At 52.3% G+C, this 16159-nt stretch overlaps 1 protein-coding gene across 3 annotated transcripts in view; it reads left to right on the forward strand.

Annotated features, from left to right (window-relative positions):
- XPNPEP2 (X-prolyl aminopeptidase 2) overlaps positions 1-13993 on the forward strand; it is a 29582-nt gene extending 15589 nt beyond the window's left edge. For 2 of the 3 annotated variants that reach the window (XM_082446115.1, XM_082446114.1), the window contains 11 exons: positions 693-782; positions 1921-2030; positions 2698-2775; positions 3899-3970; positions 5922-5982; positions 7291-7360; positions 7855-7959; positions 8379-8438; positions 8921-8997; positions 11430-11519; positions 11834-13993. In XM_082446115.1, the coding sequence (XP_082302241.1) occupies positions 693-782; positions 1921-2030; positions 2698-2775; positions 3899-3970; positions 5922-5982; positions 7291-7360; positions 7855-7959; positions 8379-8438; positions 8921-8997; positions 11430-11519; positions 11834-12028 (1008 nt within the window). In that variant the 3' untranslated portion in view covers positions 12029-13993. The remainder of the gene's footprint in view (positions 1-692; positions 783-1920; positions 2031-2697; positions 2776-3898; positions 3971-5921; positions 5983-7290; positions 7361-7854; positions 7960-8378; positions 8439-8920; positions 8998-11429; positions 11520-11833) is intronic. The other variant, XR_014258689.1, reaches the window with a different exon arrangement.
- The last annotated feature ends 2166 nt before the right edge of the window (positions 13994-16159 follow it).

Raw genomic sequence — 16159 nt, forward strand, 5'->3', positions numbered from 1 at the left:
GGTTGCGGGGGGGACAGCCCCTGGGCCGTTCTGGCAGTTGGTCAGTCAGCAGTGGTACACTGAATCCCCTTCTAGGGCTCCCCGGCAAGAGACAGAACATCTGTCCACAGAGAGCTCAGAGATTGTCAAGGAGGCTGGGGGAGTACAGGCTGGTAGAGCAGAGGCTTTGGGGTCACCAAACCTGAGACTGAGAACTGGTTGTGCCATGACCCTGGACAAGTGATTTAGTCAATCCGGCCTCCGTTTCCTCACCTGTAAAATGGCACTAAGAGTCACAACCTCAAAAGAGTCACTCTGAGGAGATTTAAAGGAGACAGTGCATGTAAAGCCCAGTGCCTAACGCACGGCAGGCACTCAACAAGTGGTAGTTGTCATGATATGAGATGTGCAGGAAATACACTGTCAGAACAACCCGTGGCTGGCAGGGGCCAGGCTCGGATCCATTCCAGAGTGCTGCTGGGATCCAGGACCAGGGAGGGAGAAGGAAGGGAGGGAGGGAGGGAGAGAGGGAAGGTTAGGCTGGAAGGGAAAACTAGGAAAGCCCTGCATAGTCAGAAAGCACACGCGGGAAGGGCATTGCCACTCCAGGAGACAGCAAGTCTCATCTGAGCTGGAATTTCCTGCCAATCCTTTTCAAACACCACCGTGCCTTAGAGAGGGCTCCCAGACCGCTTCCTCTCTGCCCCTCACAGGAGAAACTCATAGCAGACACCTACTCCCCAGTGATGGTAACCAAGGCGGTGAAAAACAGCAAGGAGCAGACCCTCCTCAGGGCCAGCCATGTAAGTCCATGGGCAGGCAGACACACGAGCCTCTGGGGAGCTCCCGGTCTGATGCGTTAGAAAGGAGACCCTGCCGGAGGAGCCTGAAGAAGGCCCTCAGTGAAACAGAGACGTGGACGCCAAACTCCTGGGCACCCACTTGTGCTCCACTCTGTTGTTCCCAGCGTGGTTCAGTGGTTTAGAGCCTGGGCCCCGGAGCTATGGTATCTGAGTTCAAATCCTAGTTCCTCTACCCATCTCCTAGCTGGGTGACCTTAGGTAAGTCACTTCCCCTCTCTGGGCCTCGGTTACCTCCTCTGTAAAATGAGGATCATAACCATAACCCACAGCAGAGGGTTGTTGTGAGGATTAAAGACATATATCTACATTGTATACTATAAATAATATATAATAAATAATGTATGTTTAAATATATTCATTGTAATACATAATTAATATAAATATATATAGTGTACATATATGCATTTATATATCTAATATGTACATATAAATATATAATAATTACATAAATATATGATACTTATATAATGATTATATAGTTCTATATGTATAATTATGTAATTATATATTTTTAATATATTGCTTTGAGCACTGCCTGGCACATTCCAAGTCTTAAATAAGTGTTAGCTATAATAATTCCTTCACCCCAGGGAGAGGATGGCTTGCCCCTTTGGATATTCCTGTTAAAATTAGGATACGCTGCCTCATTTTTGAAAACTTTTCTTGCGGAAAATTTTAAGCATATACAAAAGTAGAGGAAATAGCATAATGATCCCCGTCACCATCACCCAGCTTCAATAATCATCAACTCAAGGCCAATCTCATTTCCTCTACAACCCTACATTCATTATCTCCACTCCCCGTCCTCGGCTGCTGGACGATTTTAAAGCAAATCCCATCTATCATATCGTTTCTTCTATCAACATCTCAGTATCTCTGACAAGAACTCTTTTCAAAACATGACCACACTCTGATCATATATATAAACATTAATAAGAATCCCTTAATATCATCGAACAGCCAGTAAGACCCTCATGTTTTTAAAGTTCAGCTCCCAGAGCAGTCCCCCCATCTCCTTCATCCCTGAGCCCCGGCTGAGACCATTCCTCGGCCCGCCTCTCTGCCTGCCCTGCTCCAGGTGCGGGACGCTGTGGCTGTGATCCGATACTTGGTCTGGCTGGAGGAGAACGTGCCCAAAGGCACCGTGGATGAGTTCTCAGGGGCAGAGCTGCTGGAGAAGTTCCGAGGGTGAAGGACCACAGCCATCCTTTTCGGCTGACTGTCTTAGCGTGGGGGTGGGGGCAGGGAGGGGGGATTGGTCTCATGGGGGAAGGAAGACCCTCCTTGTATCTGAGGGCCCCTCTGGAACAAGGAGTGACAGGTTCTTGGGTGGTCGTGGTCGGGAAGCTGGGCAGCGGTGTTGGATGACATTCCCCAGCTCTGCGGAAAGTGGGACAACTTGAAGGGCCACAACCCAACAGCGCCCCCTAGTGTCTGCTTCAGGCCAGCTCAGGCCAGGTAGGACCTTGGACCGCTTGAGAATATCAGGTTGGGGAGGGAGGTTCCCTGAGGGCACACTTAGCCCAGGATGCTGCTCCGGAGTTGAGGGAGTTTTCAGATACAGGGAGCTAGGTTTCTTCACTCTTGCTTTACTAGGAACTCACTTTGGGACACAAGGCCTTGGTTTCCCCATCTATAAAATGGAGGTAGAGGAGGAAAAATTGGCCTCTACAATCTCTGCTTCTCTGACCTTGAGTGGTCTATGAGTGACAGGTCAGGGCTTGGGAAGCGGCAGGAGGTGGGACTGGGAAGGCCAAGTGGAGCCTGGCTGAGGTAGAGGCAGCCGTCACCTTCACTTGCCCTTGTTGGATATCCTGGGCCCATTCATTGACCATCCCTGCCTTGTCCTTTCCAGAGAAGAAGAGTTCTTCTCTGGATCCAGTTTTGAAACCATCTCTGCTAGTGGCCTGAATGCTGCCCTGGCCCACTACAGGTACTTCAGAAGAAAGAATTTTCTGGGGCTCTGTGGAGGACCTGAGTCCACATTTAAGCTCTGAGGCCTTTAGCATTGTGGAGGCTGGAGATGGGGAACGGAGCCCAGTCGGGCGCTGGGAGTCTCCTTTGAATTAAAAGACTTGAGTAATTTCTCTGCTCGAGAGGCTGGGACTTTGTGAGCACTCTGGGCAGAAGGATCTGGAAGGGAGATGGTGGGGCTGCTGCTGGATGTTCTTCCTTGGCTTCCTGTGAGTTATTTAATTCTTAAAGCTCACAAACACATGGGGAGAAGGACCCATTCACTCTGCCTGAACCAACCAAGGTGGGCCCAAGATGTAGGCTGGCCAGATGTTTGGCTCCGTACAAAACAAACACCTGCAGGCCCGCCTGATGCAACTTGGGGGTGGGGGGTCGAGCCAACCAGAGGCCTCAGCCTGGCAAGGGCAAAGCAGGGAGAGGGCAGACACCCTCCAGTGGCTGGCCTGACCCATCCCAGAATTCCCTCCTCCAGTGTCCCCAAGCCTTCGGCTGCCTTAGCCCAGCCCCTTCTCCCTGCTAGAGAGTAACAGGGTAGGAACTCCTCAGCCCTATCAACTCCTGCTCTCCAGCTCCACCCTCGGGTACCCTCCCTTCCTGTGCCCTGGCTTCTTGGGGCCCTCTGCTCCCAGAGGTGGCAAGAAGTTAGAGAAAGCCCCAGACTCAGCATCTGGGTCCAGGTCCAGCTCCCTCACGGCTTCCCCTCGGGGCCTTCTGTGAGCCCTTTCTCTGCAGAACTGTTTCTCCTGATGTAAAAAGAGATAGCTCGGCTAGGTGTTCATTGAAGTTCTCCCGTCTCCCACATTCGGGGCTCTTTCCTTTCTCCCCTCCCTGGGGACCAGGGCCTTGCTTGGGGAGGTGCAGGATGAACAGATGTGCAGGATGAACAGATGTGCGCTGAGGACATTAGCAGCAGAAGCTCAGTAGGCTCCCAGGGCCCTTTGGGAGATGATGACTTCCGCAAAGGAGTTAGCTAGAAGGCCGGCCCCCAGGGGGGAGGAGGTTCCTCTGCTTTCACTCAGGACCCCCACCTCACCCAGCTCAGGGTTAGGCTGCTCCTTGCTCAGCGTCTCTCCCCTTCCCAGCCCCACCAAGGAGCTGCACCGCAAGCTGTCCTCAGATGAGATGTACCTGCTGGATTCCGGGGGACAATACTGGTATGTACTCCCCACCCAGCCCTGGCCCAGCTGTCTCAGCTCAGCCAAGAGCCAGCCAAAGCTTTCCCTTCCTGGGCATGGATGCTTCATCTGAGAAAGGAGAGGCCTGGACTGAATGTGCCTGAGTATCCTTCCCATTTTCACACGTGGGGGTCCCTGCCCGGTGGGCAGCAGACAGAGGCCAAAACAGTGGGGCTGCCCACAGGTGCTGCCCTGTGAGAATCAGGAAAAGACTCCCCTTGTGCAAGTAAAATGTTTTTTAAGCCCGAACATTATTACACAGTCCGAACAGCCACGCTCAGCAACCCCGCCTGGCTGCACAAACATAGCGCCCATATTCTCACCCACTCATGCACACCCTGGACATGTCCCGCACGCCACCAGCATGATGCATCATCCTCACAACCTCTTCCCTCATTGTACGGTGAGGTGACCATGTCATGGGGAGCGGGGGCAGGATCAGGCCTTCAAGAGCAGTAGGCAGTGAGTGAAGCAACCTCAGGGGACACCCATCAGCATGGAGATGTGTCTGCGAGTAGACATGTGCGTGTTCTTCTGAGTGTGTGCACAACCACAGATAGGGTTATGCGGGGGGGCACTGTCCCGTGCTCCAGGACCCCACAATCTGTGTGTCCACTTGTGTGCTCTCATTGAAATTAGTATATACCCATTTGGTGAATGGCATTTCTTTAGATGTGTTACCTTTGTGCAGTGCACAACCTGAACACCTGGACATGACAGCCATGCAGAATAGACTAAGCCCATTCATTCACATGGGAGCTGAGCTGAGATGGGCTGGAAGATTTTCCCTTCTCATCTAGGAAGCAGGTGGACTGTGGGAAACTTAGAGTAGGGGATAGAAAGGGGTGCGCTGAACTGATGGAGGAGCAAGGAATAGTTTCCCATCCTCTATCCTGCGGTGAATGTGCTAATGATAAAGGCCCTACACTTAGCCTTAACGGGGCTCTGGGAGCCAGCCTGGCAGGCGCTCAGCCTAGCAGCCTTCGCAGTCACCGGCGTGGCGCTGTGTATACTTGAGATGGCCAGTGTGCGAAGGGGAAGTGAATTCTTGGGGCGTTGCTGGATTGGGGCGTGCTTCAGCAGGGTGAGGCCGGGGAAATGGCCATCTCACTTCCTCTTCTCTCCTTCTGAAGAAGTCGGCCACACCCTGTGGCTTGCTCCCAAGGAGGAGTCCCTAGGGCCCTGGGATCATTCCTCACTGCCCCCACCCCCGGGGGTGGCCACAGCGGGCATCCTGAGGGAACAGCTGCAGCTGGTGGTTGGGAGTCAGACTCTTTGGCTTCTGGCAGCTTCGGTTCACTGGGACTCTGAGCAAATCCCTGGGGCAGATCCATGTTTACAATGGAGAGAACTGTGCGGAGTCAGTGCTTGTGCCAGACCTGGCCTCACTGAGGCTCAGAGAGGGAGATGGCCTCATGGCCTTAATTGCCTCACCTGTGAAATGGGGATAATGACGTCTGCTCTGCCTCCCTCCCTTCTATAAATAGCAAATAAGTATATGAATGTGTGAGAGTGTTATGATCTCTCCGGACCTCAGTTTCCCCATCTGTAAGAATGGAACCATCCCTTCCTACCTCCTAGGAAGCCTGGAGGAAGCCTTGCTTTTAGAGCCAGCCTGGCCCAAGGAAACCCAGATTTACAAAACAACCAAAATGGCTGGTATGGGGGTAGAAGATGTATGTGGGGAATTGGGACTCTCAGAAAACATAGTGATTTTGAACGTGATAGCTTTGCAGAGCCCCTTCATTCACAGATGCTGAGTTTGGGAATTGCATGATGGCAGCCATCTTCTTCCTTTCACCTCCCTCCCCACCCCCATCCCAGCCCTGCCACTCAAACCCCAGTGGAAAGCACTCGGGAAGCACGTGGCCACGATCCCTGCCCCGAGGTGTTCAGAAGAGCTGGACATGTTGATTGTCCTTCTCCACAGGGACGGGACAACAGACATCACCAGAACAGTCCACTGGGGCACCCCCTCTGCTTTCCAAAAGGTAGGCATTGGACCACATTTCCCTACCCACACTCACCCAACGGACACCCAAGCAACCACTCCGCCAAGAGCCATTTGATTGTACAGAGGCTGAAACTGAAGCCCAGGGAGGTTAAGTAGTTTGCCCAAGGTCACACAGCAAATTAGTAACAGAAAACCCAGTGCCCCCAACTACTTCCCCAGAGATATTTCAGGCCCCCAACAGGGCCTCAGCCCAAGCTTATCATCATCCCATTTCAGTAACTCAATGAACAAATATTTTTTTAGTGCTGTCTGTGAGCCTAGCACTGTGCTGAACAGAAAAGAGGAAGACAGGCATTCCATTCCAGGGGGAGAGAAAGGCACCGGCAAAGTCTCAGAGGTGGAAAGGAGCTGGCGGTTTTCAGGAAGCAGCGAGGGCTGGTCCACTTGGGGTCGAGGCAAGGACATGGTCTGTGTGCCTCTGGGGGCCTCTGGGGGGCTGGAAAGCAGGGGGCCACATTTGTGCATTCAGCAAGTGCACTGTGGCTCAGACATTGTGCCAGAGGCAGAGAGAGAGAGAGAAAACAAACACTGGTCAGGCCTCAAGGAGCTCAGTTTAGCTGTTAGATCCAAGGCCCCAGGCTATCATGCTCAAGCTGACAAGCCTTTGTGTGTGTGGTGTGTGTGTGTGTGTGTGTGTGTGTGTGTGTGTGTGTGTGTGTGTGGTGAAGGGGACTCACCACATCGCCACAGGGAGTGACCAGGAGAAGAGGCCACTGTCAGCCCACCTCCCTCCCTCTTACCACAAGGTAACAGCCCCGACAGAGCAAGGCCAACCTGCCAATGATCAGGCCTCAACCCAACCATAAGGCCTTAAGAAAACTAAAGGGTGATCATGATAATGGCAATGAAGGGTGCTGACCTCTATTTGAGCATTTAGTCTGTCGGGAACACCCGACATGCACGAGTCTACCTTGTCCTCCCAACAACCTTATGAGCTGGTACTATGACCGTCCCATTACAGACCAGGAAACTGAGGCACAGAGCGGTTAAAATCACTTGCCCAAGGTCAGATTTGTGAGTGGCCATGTCAGGATTCCAGCCCAGGGAGCTTGCCTCCCCAATCCCTACTGTTGTGGCCTCAGCTCACCCCCACCTACAAGCGTCCCTGTGGACCAGCCAAAGAGAACCGCATGGACCAAGCCCCAGCTCTGGGCAGGTCCCCCTCGGTCTCCTCCGGCCATCCTCCAGAACCTGGGTGACCACACATGAGCATGCACTCCCCCCGAACATCCCCCCACCCAGGCCTGGGCCCACACATCGCATTCCCTCGCCCTCTCCCCATCAGGAGGCGTACACCCGCGTGTTGATAGGAAACATTGATCTCTCCAGACTCGTCTTCCCAGCTGCTACATCAGGTGGGTTTTGCAAACCAGGCTGGACCCAGAACCTCAGGCCCTGATTTCACTGCACTCAGACCCTGGGAGGCTAGTGGGGCAGGGATTATATCATCATCCCATCCACTGTATAGATAAAATACAGCCCAGAGAGAGAAAATGACTTGCCCAAGGTCACACAGAGGGTTAGTGGGAGAGCCAGGCCTTGAGCCCAGGCCTCCTGTCTCCTAGTCCAACTCAGGAGCTGGAGCCGGAGCTCAGAGGTGGGGGCGGTCAGTGTGGGCTGCAGCGGTCACGGGAGGATTCCTGGAGGAAGCGGGTGTCTTCACAGATGGGGAGGTCCAGGTAGTGGGTACAACGTACAGTATACTGGAGATAGGGCATGGTTACCTGCCTCTCAGGGGGCCCTCTCCTCAGGCACCATCCTGGTGGCTGGTCTAGAAAAAGAGAGCAGGAAGGGGCAAAGCCAATAGTCTGGGGTCCAGCCAGCTGACCAGAGGTCATCTCTCTTCCAGGGCGAATGGTGGAGGCCTTTGCCCGCAGAGCCCTGTGGGATGTTGGCCTCAATTATGGTCATGGGACAGGCCACGGCATTGGCAACTTCCTGTGTGTGCACGAATGTAGGTATCTCCTCAGCACTCCCCTGGAGTCCCCCCTCTTATGAAAGAGGTGGAGCGTTTCACAGGTGTGGAAATGACCAGGACCCACAGAGGTGCAGTGACCCATGCAAGGTTTCCCAGCTGGTGGGGAGTTGGTGCTCCACAGGGTAAGTGAGAAATGCTGGCATCTGGCCACTCTGCTGGCATTTAGGATGGCCCCAGAGAGAGGAGAGGCAGGTCAAGGCCCAGTGGCTGACTGGCATAGACCCCAGAGAAATAAAAGCCAGAGCCAATCTGGTCTGTACCAGTCGCAGGTAGCCGGTGATGCGGTGGACACACGCTGCTAGGGATCCAAGTTACCTGCTCTTCCCCGGAACCTGCTAGTTTCCAAGCTGGTGAGTGCAGGAGAGCTGACACTGTCCCTGACTCTCCCTTTCCAGGGCCAGTGGGATTCCAGTCTGGCAACATTGCCATGGCCAAGGGCATGTTCACTTCCATCGGTATGGCTCTCGGGGCTCCTCCAGGACTGCAGTCTAGGGAACGCCAGCCTTCAAGGAGGACAACCCCACACAGGCCCGCCCCGGCTCCACCGCTGCACTCCCTCACCTCCCCACTCCCAGCCCCGAATGGGCTGTCCCACTCTAACCCCAAGCCCCTTCAGCCCGTACCTTCACTTTGCCCATGGGAGTTGGTTTCCAGCTGTACATCCAAACTCCAGAGTCTCCAGTCAAGTGCCAGGGTAATAGGACAGTGGCACACAGGGAGAGGGGAGTGCCTCCAGGACCCTTACAAGGGAGGGTGCAGAATCTGAAGTCTGGCAGTGGCCTCCGAGTAGCCACGGAGCATCTAACAGGTGCTGGGTCTGCCCAAGCCAACAGCCGGGGGCAGCTGGGCCCTCCGGCCACTCCTCAGTCAGCGTAGGAAACCTGGGCTTGGGTCCCCTCCCCTACTTAATGTCACCAGCATCCCTTGTGTCTCCCAGAACCTGGTTACTATCAGGATGGAGAATTTGGGATCCGTCTTGAAGATGTGGCCCTCGTGGTAGAAGCAAAGACCAAGGTAAAGTGCCACTGAGGCAGGCTGGAGGTGTGGACAGTGTGGCAGTGACTCTGGGCTGCATGGGGGGTAAGGAAGGTCAAAGGAGAATTTAATGTAGGGTCATGAATTTATTTGGAGTCTTCCTTAGCGCCAGAATAATTCCATAAATCAGTTTCTCAAACCTGTTTGCACATTAGAATATTAGAATCATCTGGAGATTTTTTTTTAATGCTAACGCCCAGGTCCCACTCCAAACCAAATGAATCAGTATCCCTGCCCTAAATCATTGGTTCTCAATGCACATAATAATCACCAGGGGAGCCTGTTAGGTATAAAGATTCTGTATAATAACAACCAAGAAGATAAAATACCTAGATATAAACTTAAAAAGACTTACACAGAGAAAATCTCTACTGAGGGACATAAAAAAGATTTAAGTAAATGGTGGTCTCTGGAAATAAGCCTCAATATTATGAAGATGTCATTTCTCCCTAAGTTAATCTATAAATTCAAGGCAACCTCAATTTCAACACTAACTGGATGCTTTTGTAACTTCACAAAACGATAGTAGAGTTTATTTGTAAAAATAAACATGCAAAGATAGCTAGATAGCTAGGAAGATTCTGGAAAAGAACAATAGGGAAACTAGCCTTTGCAGATATTAGCCCACACTACGAAGCAGCCATCACTAAAACAGTAAGACACCAGAGATGGGAAAGACGGAACAGTGGAACAGAATAGTCCAGAAATAGACCCTCTAATTTCCATAAACAAGATGGGAATTTAGCTTACTATAAAGCTGGTGCTTCAAAACAGTAAAGAAGAGGAAGATTGTTTAATAAATGGGCAGGGGGGACAAATGGCTAATCATTTGGTGGGGGGAATTAAACTGAAGAACCTCACTGTTACACTAAAATAAAATTCCAAATGGATCAAGGTTTAAAGGTGAAACCATAAAAGATCTAGAAGGAAACCTATCTGAATTCATTTATAATCCCAGGGAGGAAAGGGGCCTTTCAATGTAAGACTCAGAAGTCATGAAGAAAAAGATTGATAACTCTGACTCAATTAAATAAAAAAATCCATATGGGAACAATACCATATACAAACTCAAAAGATGTATGGTGAGTATAGCACGTATGTCAGAGAAAGGGGGACTGTTCTTCTTTTACCACAAGCTTTTAAAAATCTAGTAAGACAAAAATAAGGAAAACGGGGGGAAAATGGGCAAAAGACGTAAAGAGACAATTCACTAAGATCAACACAAATGGTCCATAAATGTGAAAAGATGCTCAACTTCATTCTTAAAGAAATACAGATCAAAGTGACAATAGAATACCATTTGATTGACAAAAGCGAAAGACTTTGATGACACCCAGTGCTTGTGAGCTTGTGGGGGAAAGAACACCCTCATACATTGCTGGGGGAGTACAAATTGGTACAACCTTTGGGGGGGCAGTTTGATAATATCTATCAAAATACATATCGAAAATGCCTATACCTTTTGTCTCAGCATTCCCACTGCCAGATATATTCCTTCTGGATATAGTCCCAAAATGTCACTTCGTGTAAAGATGTTTATACGATGATGTTGATCGTAGCAGTGATGGTAATAGTTTAAAAAAATGGAAGCAGACTAAATATCCATCATTGGTTAAATAAATTATCATCTGCACACTATGGACCCTTAAAAAGAGCGAGGTAGACCTCCCTGTGCTAATATGGAGCACTCTGCTAGGTTTACTACGGCAGGGGGGCGGGGGGGTGCAGAAAAGTGTGTAGTAGGAGCCATTTTGCGTGAATTTTTAAAACATACACATATATATACTATATGTGCCAAAAATGTTTTCAGGAAGGAAACCGGGCAGGGAGGAGACTTTCCATTTTTATTGAGTATCTTTTTGTAGTTTGAATTTTCTAAGCACATACATGCAAGAGCTCTCTGGGAGATGGGAATTATGGGCTATTTCTTCTTCTTTATATTTATCTCCATAGATACATCAATGGATAGAAACATAGAGACGTGGATAGAGAGAGAGATGTAGATAGAGATGGAAATCAGATAGAAAGATATAAAAACCTAATACTTACCTTAAAATTATTTAAATGTAGGTTCCCAGCCCTGCTCTAGAGATTCTCACTCCAGTGATCTGGGGTGTGGAACCCAGAATCTATCTACATGTTTAACAGGCTCCCTTGGCGCTCTGGAGGCACACACTTTGAAAAACACAGGCCTAAGTCTAAACTTCAGGAATCATGAGGGAAGCACCAAAGGCGGGTGCCTAACTGGTAGACACGGGGGTGGCCAAGGGCACTGTGGAGGGTTCAGGCTTGACAAGGTCAGTTCCCCATGCCCAGGGCTTCTGGGTGGAGTGTTCCCTCCGCCCCTTCAGCCTAGCTCCTCCCCCTCGCTCACTTCCTGCCTTCCTACCTTTCCTGTGCCCCCGCCCCAGTACCCAGGGACCTACCTGACATTTGAAGTGGTGTCGTTGGTGCCCTATGACCGGAACCTCATCGATATCCGCCTGCTGTCCCCCGAGCAGGTGAGCGAGCGCCCCTCGGGGCTGTTTACCCTTCAGCCCTCGAGCCACTAACTGCCTTCTCCCAAGCCCTGGGCCTCTCTCACCTCTGCTCCCCCTATGCCAAGACCCTCTGCCCCTTCCCCTCCCTTGGGAGGGTCCACACTGATGGCACCTATAGGCACACACTGGGGCATCCCTCCCATGCTCACCTGATGATGGCTGGGGACCTATGGGGACCTGTGGGGACCTGGGCCTAAGTGACACTGGATGGCACCAAGCTCCCACACCTTGACAGCTTGGCCTGGGGAGGCCCTTACCCCTTCTACCTTTTGCAGCTCCAGTACCTGAACCGCTACTACCAGACCATCCGCGAGAAGGTGGGCCCCGAGCTCCAGCGGCGCCAGCTGCTGGAGGAGTTCTCCTGGCTGCAGCGGCACACGGAGCCCCTGGCCGCCAGGGCAGCACCCACCGCCTCCTTGGCCCCTCTGATGACAGTCTCTGCTCTCACCATCCTCAGCTGGAGTGTCTAGCAGCTCGAGACTCCCCTCCTGACCCTCTCGCTCAGCTCCCCTCACCCCGCGACCCGTGCCCCAAGAGCCCCTGCTGACCCATTGCTTGGAAACCACTGCCCTTAGCCTCCTTCTGCAGGGCCAAGCCCTAGGGGTGCAGGGCTTCTGGGTCACACCTTCCCCACCCCCCCAGCTCCCCCCGACACCTGGGCTGTGACATTTCACCCTCAGCTCCCCACCCCCAAACCCCTAGCCCCAGGATACAGGAGCCAGCCGGTCCCTTTCCTCCCATGAGCCCGGTAGGCCTAGCCTGTAACCTGGCAGAGGCTGTTGTCTTCTCCACCCCCACAAGACCAATATAGGACACTGCCCTACCCCCCGGGGGCTCCATGGCCCTGGGAGAGCCCCACCTTGTCAGCACCTGCTGGAGAGAGCCAGACCCACACTGGCTCCTGACTTGTTGGTCTTCCCGCATCCTTGAGGCCACCTCTGGCCACCCCCACTGTCCCTGGCCCTGCAGTGGCCTCCTGGCTGCAGCCCACAGGCTGAAGGAACAATTGCTGCCTCCGGGCTCCCTGCTGTGCCTGTAGAGGGAGAGGAAGGGATGGTGGCTGAGTCCTCTGGCTGTGTTACTGCCACCCCAGGGTCAGGGAGACCAGCCAGGTGAGGGGCACATACACCAGCGCCCCACCCACCCATGTGTGAGCCCATCACTCCTAAACGCTAGGCAGACTCCATGCCAGCTGACAGCATGGGGAGTTAAGCCGTAGCAATCTGGCCATGGGGTAGGAGAGGACGCGGGGAGCACTCGGGAATATGGCCCTACCCGAAGTTGGGAACAACCTGAGGCACACTGCGCAATCACTATCCCAGACTTCCGGCACATGTGTCACCCTTTGAGCTTTCCAAAGTGCAGCCACTGGGACAAGGCTGTTAAATCCTCCGCATTCTTGGATGACCTTTAACCTGTGTGGGCAGAATCTGGTTTCCCCATTTTACAGATAAGAGAACTGAACTCCAGTTCAGTTCAACTCCCCAGGACTTGCCCAGGGAAACACCGTGTTTGGTGGGAACGTGGCGGGGCCAGAATGGGTCAGCAGTCCAGCTCTTTTGCCCTTTGGCACCGTGCAGAATCCCTTAGCCTACCTCCCAGCCCCTTCCAAGTTCGCCAAGCTGGGGCAGGGGGAGGGTGGGGGACAGCTGTCTCTGGCCAGCCCAGCCGTTAGCCACCTGGGCTCACATCCTGCTGAATGCTTAAAACAGCCTGGCAAGGAAGCCTGCCTCTGGGTTTTGCATTGTCTGCTGTGCAGCCGGGGACTGCTGTTACCTGTGGCTTTTGTGGTGGGAGAGGAAGGGGAGGAGTTGAGGTGGCGGCGGGGATGTGAGGCTCCCAGAAGCTCAGTTGGGGAGCACATGTGTTTGAGAACGTGCAAGTGAGCATGCGTGTGCGTACGTGGATTCGCATGAATGCCATGCCCAGCCAACCACCTCCTGTGCTAAAGGACGGGTAGCCTTGTGGACCGGATGAGGGGAGCCCCATGCTGGAGGACTTGGCAAAGGTGGTCACGGAAAGTTGGGGCCAGCAGAAGGGGAGCAGGGTCTGGGGAGGAGAGAAGCAAGTCTCTGGGGCAGAGACGGGCCCACCAGGCCTAGCTTGCCGAGTGTGAGGGTGACCTGTGACAGTTATCACCACCGATACTTGCACCCAAAGGCCAGCTCTGAGCCATCCTCACTGAGAGCCTGTAACACCCAACAGTGGGCCTCTGTTTGCTGAGTCATTTGTTCCCCCACAGGCTCGCCCCACAAAGACAGCTGCTCATAATAAAATTAGTCGCCATCATTGCCGCCATCATCATCATCATCATCAGAGCTACCATCCACTGAGTGTTTACTATGTTCCAGGCACTGTGCTTTACATGCATTCTTTTACATTTTTAAAAATTTTATTGTGGTAAGAACATTAAACATGAGATCTACCCTCTGAAATTTTTAAGCGTACCATACGTTATTGCATTTTCCCAATTCATCCCCACAACCTCTGAGAAAGTACTTTTATTGTTCCCATTTTACAAGTGAGAGAACAGAGCGAGGCTCATAGAGATTAACCAAGTCGCTCAAGGTCACTCGTCAAGGATATGAAAAAAGCAGGAATCAAACCAGGCAAATGACTCCAGGACCCATTCTCTCAAAAAAGGGCAAGGGATCCGGCTTTCACTGTTTTACAGATGAGAAAACAGACTCAACCAGGATCACATGGCTGGTGAGTAGGACTTAGCTCATGTTCTCCACACGATCCTGCTTCCCCAGGGCCTTCCCACCCAGGCCTTTACCTTTGACCCCTGACACTTGATCCTGGGGTTCCTGGGCAGCAGGAGGGCCTGGGTGCCTGGCCAAGACCCACTCGCAGGCCTTTCAGCCCAGGGCAGCTCACATGCCCCCCTTTCCTCCCTTTAGTGCAAGACCCAGGGCTGCACCTCATCTCCTCCCCACAGTTTAACTGCCTCTTCTAATCCGCCATTTTTGGATTCAGAAGCCTGGCTGCAGAGGGGGCCACAGCCACCCGAGCGCCTCCCCTCCAGGGCCTCAGATGCCCGGCACACGCAGCATCCTGCTTCAAGGGCTTCCCTCCGGATCAGGCAGGGAAACGTTCAGGGCACACACAGCAGGGCTCCTAACACGTGCAGGGCACTTGAGACATCATTCGGAACCGAAGATAAATAAATGTCCCTCTGGGCTCTGGTCCTTGGTTTTTATGCTGGAGGATAGAGCTTACCAAACCCCTCCTCGCCTGCTGATAGCCGCTGTGGAGCAGGCCATGTGGAAAACTCCCTTCTCCTAGGCCTTAGGATTCTGGGGTCCTTGTACCAGCTGTGTGGCCTTGCTCAAGTCACTGCACCTCTCTGGTCTTCAGTTATCCCTTCTGTAAACTACCTGGACCTCCTTCCTCATGAGGTGAGAGGCCTGTAAGATCCAGATGTGACAGTGCTCTGTAAGCCAGGAAGCTGCACAGACAAGAGACGAAAATGCTATTATCTGCCCACCTTTGGACGGAGGTAAGGAAAACGTTTGGGACCAAAATTTTACATACAAATTGTCAAAACCAGACAGGCTTTTGAGCAAGTATCTAATCTGTTTTCCCAGCTATGCTTCCCAGAGCCAAAGGCTCCTCACAAATGCCACAAGGCAAAGCAGAGCCCCAGTACACCTGAAAATGATGCAATGTTGTCAATCAACTCTACTTCAATTAAAAAAAAAATAAGCAGCTGGATGGGCTTCCCATAAAGTTGTACTGGAAGCAATTGCAGGGCCACCTCCTGGGTGATTGACCTGTGCAGTCGCGCAAGGCCTTGTGCTTAGAAGGGCCCCACTCTTGATGTGATGTTCTGCTGTCACCATCTTGAAATCTTTAAGAATTTTTGTGTTTTTTTTAATAAATTTATTTATTTATTTTTGGCTGCGTTGGGTCTTTGTTGCTGCGCGCGGGCTCAGTAGTTGTGGCTCTCGGGCTCCGGAGCGCAGGCTCAGCAGCCGCAGCACACAGGCCTAGCTGCTCCGCGGCACGCGGGATCCTCCCGGACCAGGGCCCGAATCCGGGTCCCCTGCATTGGCAGGCGGATTCCCAACCACTGCGCCACCAGGGAAGTCCCAAGAACTTTTTAACAAGGGGTCCCGCACTTTCATTTTGCACCAGGCCCCACAAATGCCATAGGCCGTCCTGACTAGGAGCTCCAGGACCAAATAAACAAACAAAAACCAGGTTTGGTCACTTCAGTGTCCAGACGGGGAAACTGCAACAGCAGCCCAGAGAAAGGAAGGGACTTGCCCAAGGTGACACTGCCCTTTAGGGCAGGAGCTGGGATGAAGTCCCCAGCATTCCTGACTCAGCTTTGTACTGGCTCCCCTGTGCCTCTCAGTGTGTGCCTCTGTCACACCTTTACTGGAGCTGATGAGCAAACTGAGGCCCATGGAGACCTGTTTGATGTCACACAGCTGTGACAGCAGTGGTGACGATGGGATTGAGCTACACTTTTGACCCTTTAAATCCTTTTTGGAATAGGAAAGAGCGTGGGTAAGATGACACGTACATACATACCTGCATACGTACACAAAGAGTCTAAATGGTTCATTTTCAAAATGATAACTGTCAGTTCT

This window comes from Balaenoptera physalus (genome assembly GCF_965194825.1).
Source record: "Balaenoptera physalus genome assembly, chromosome: X".
Classification (NCBI taxonomy): domain Eukaryota; kingdom Metazoa; phylum Chordata; class Mammalia; order Artiodactyla; family Balaenopteridae; genus Balaenoptera; species Balaenoptera physalus.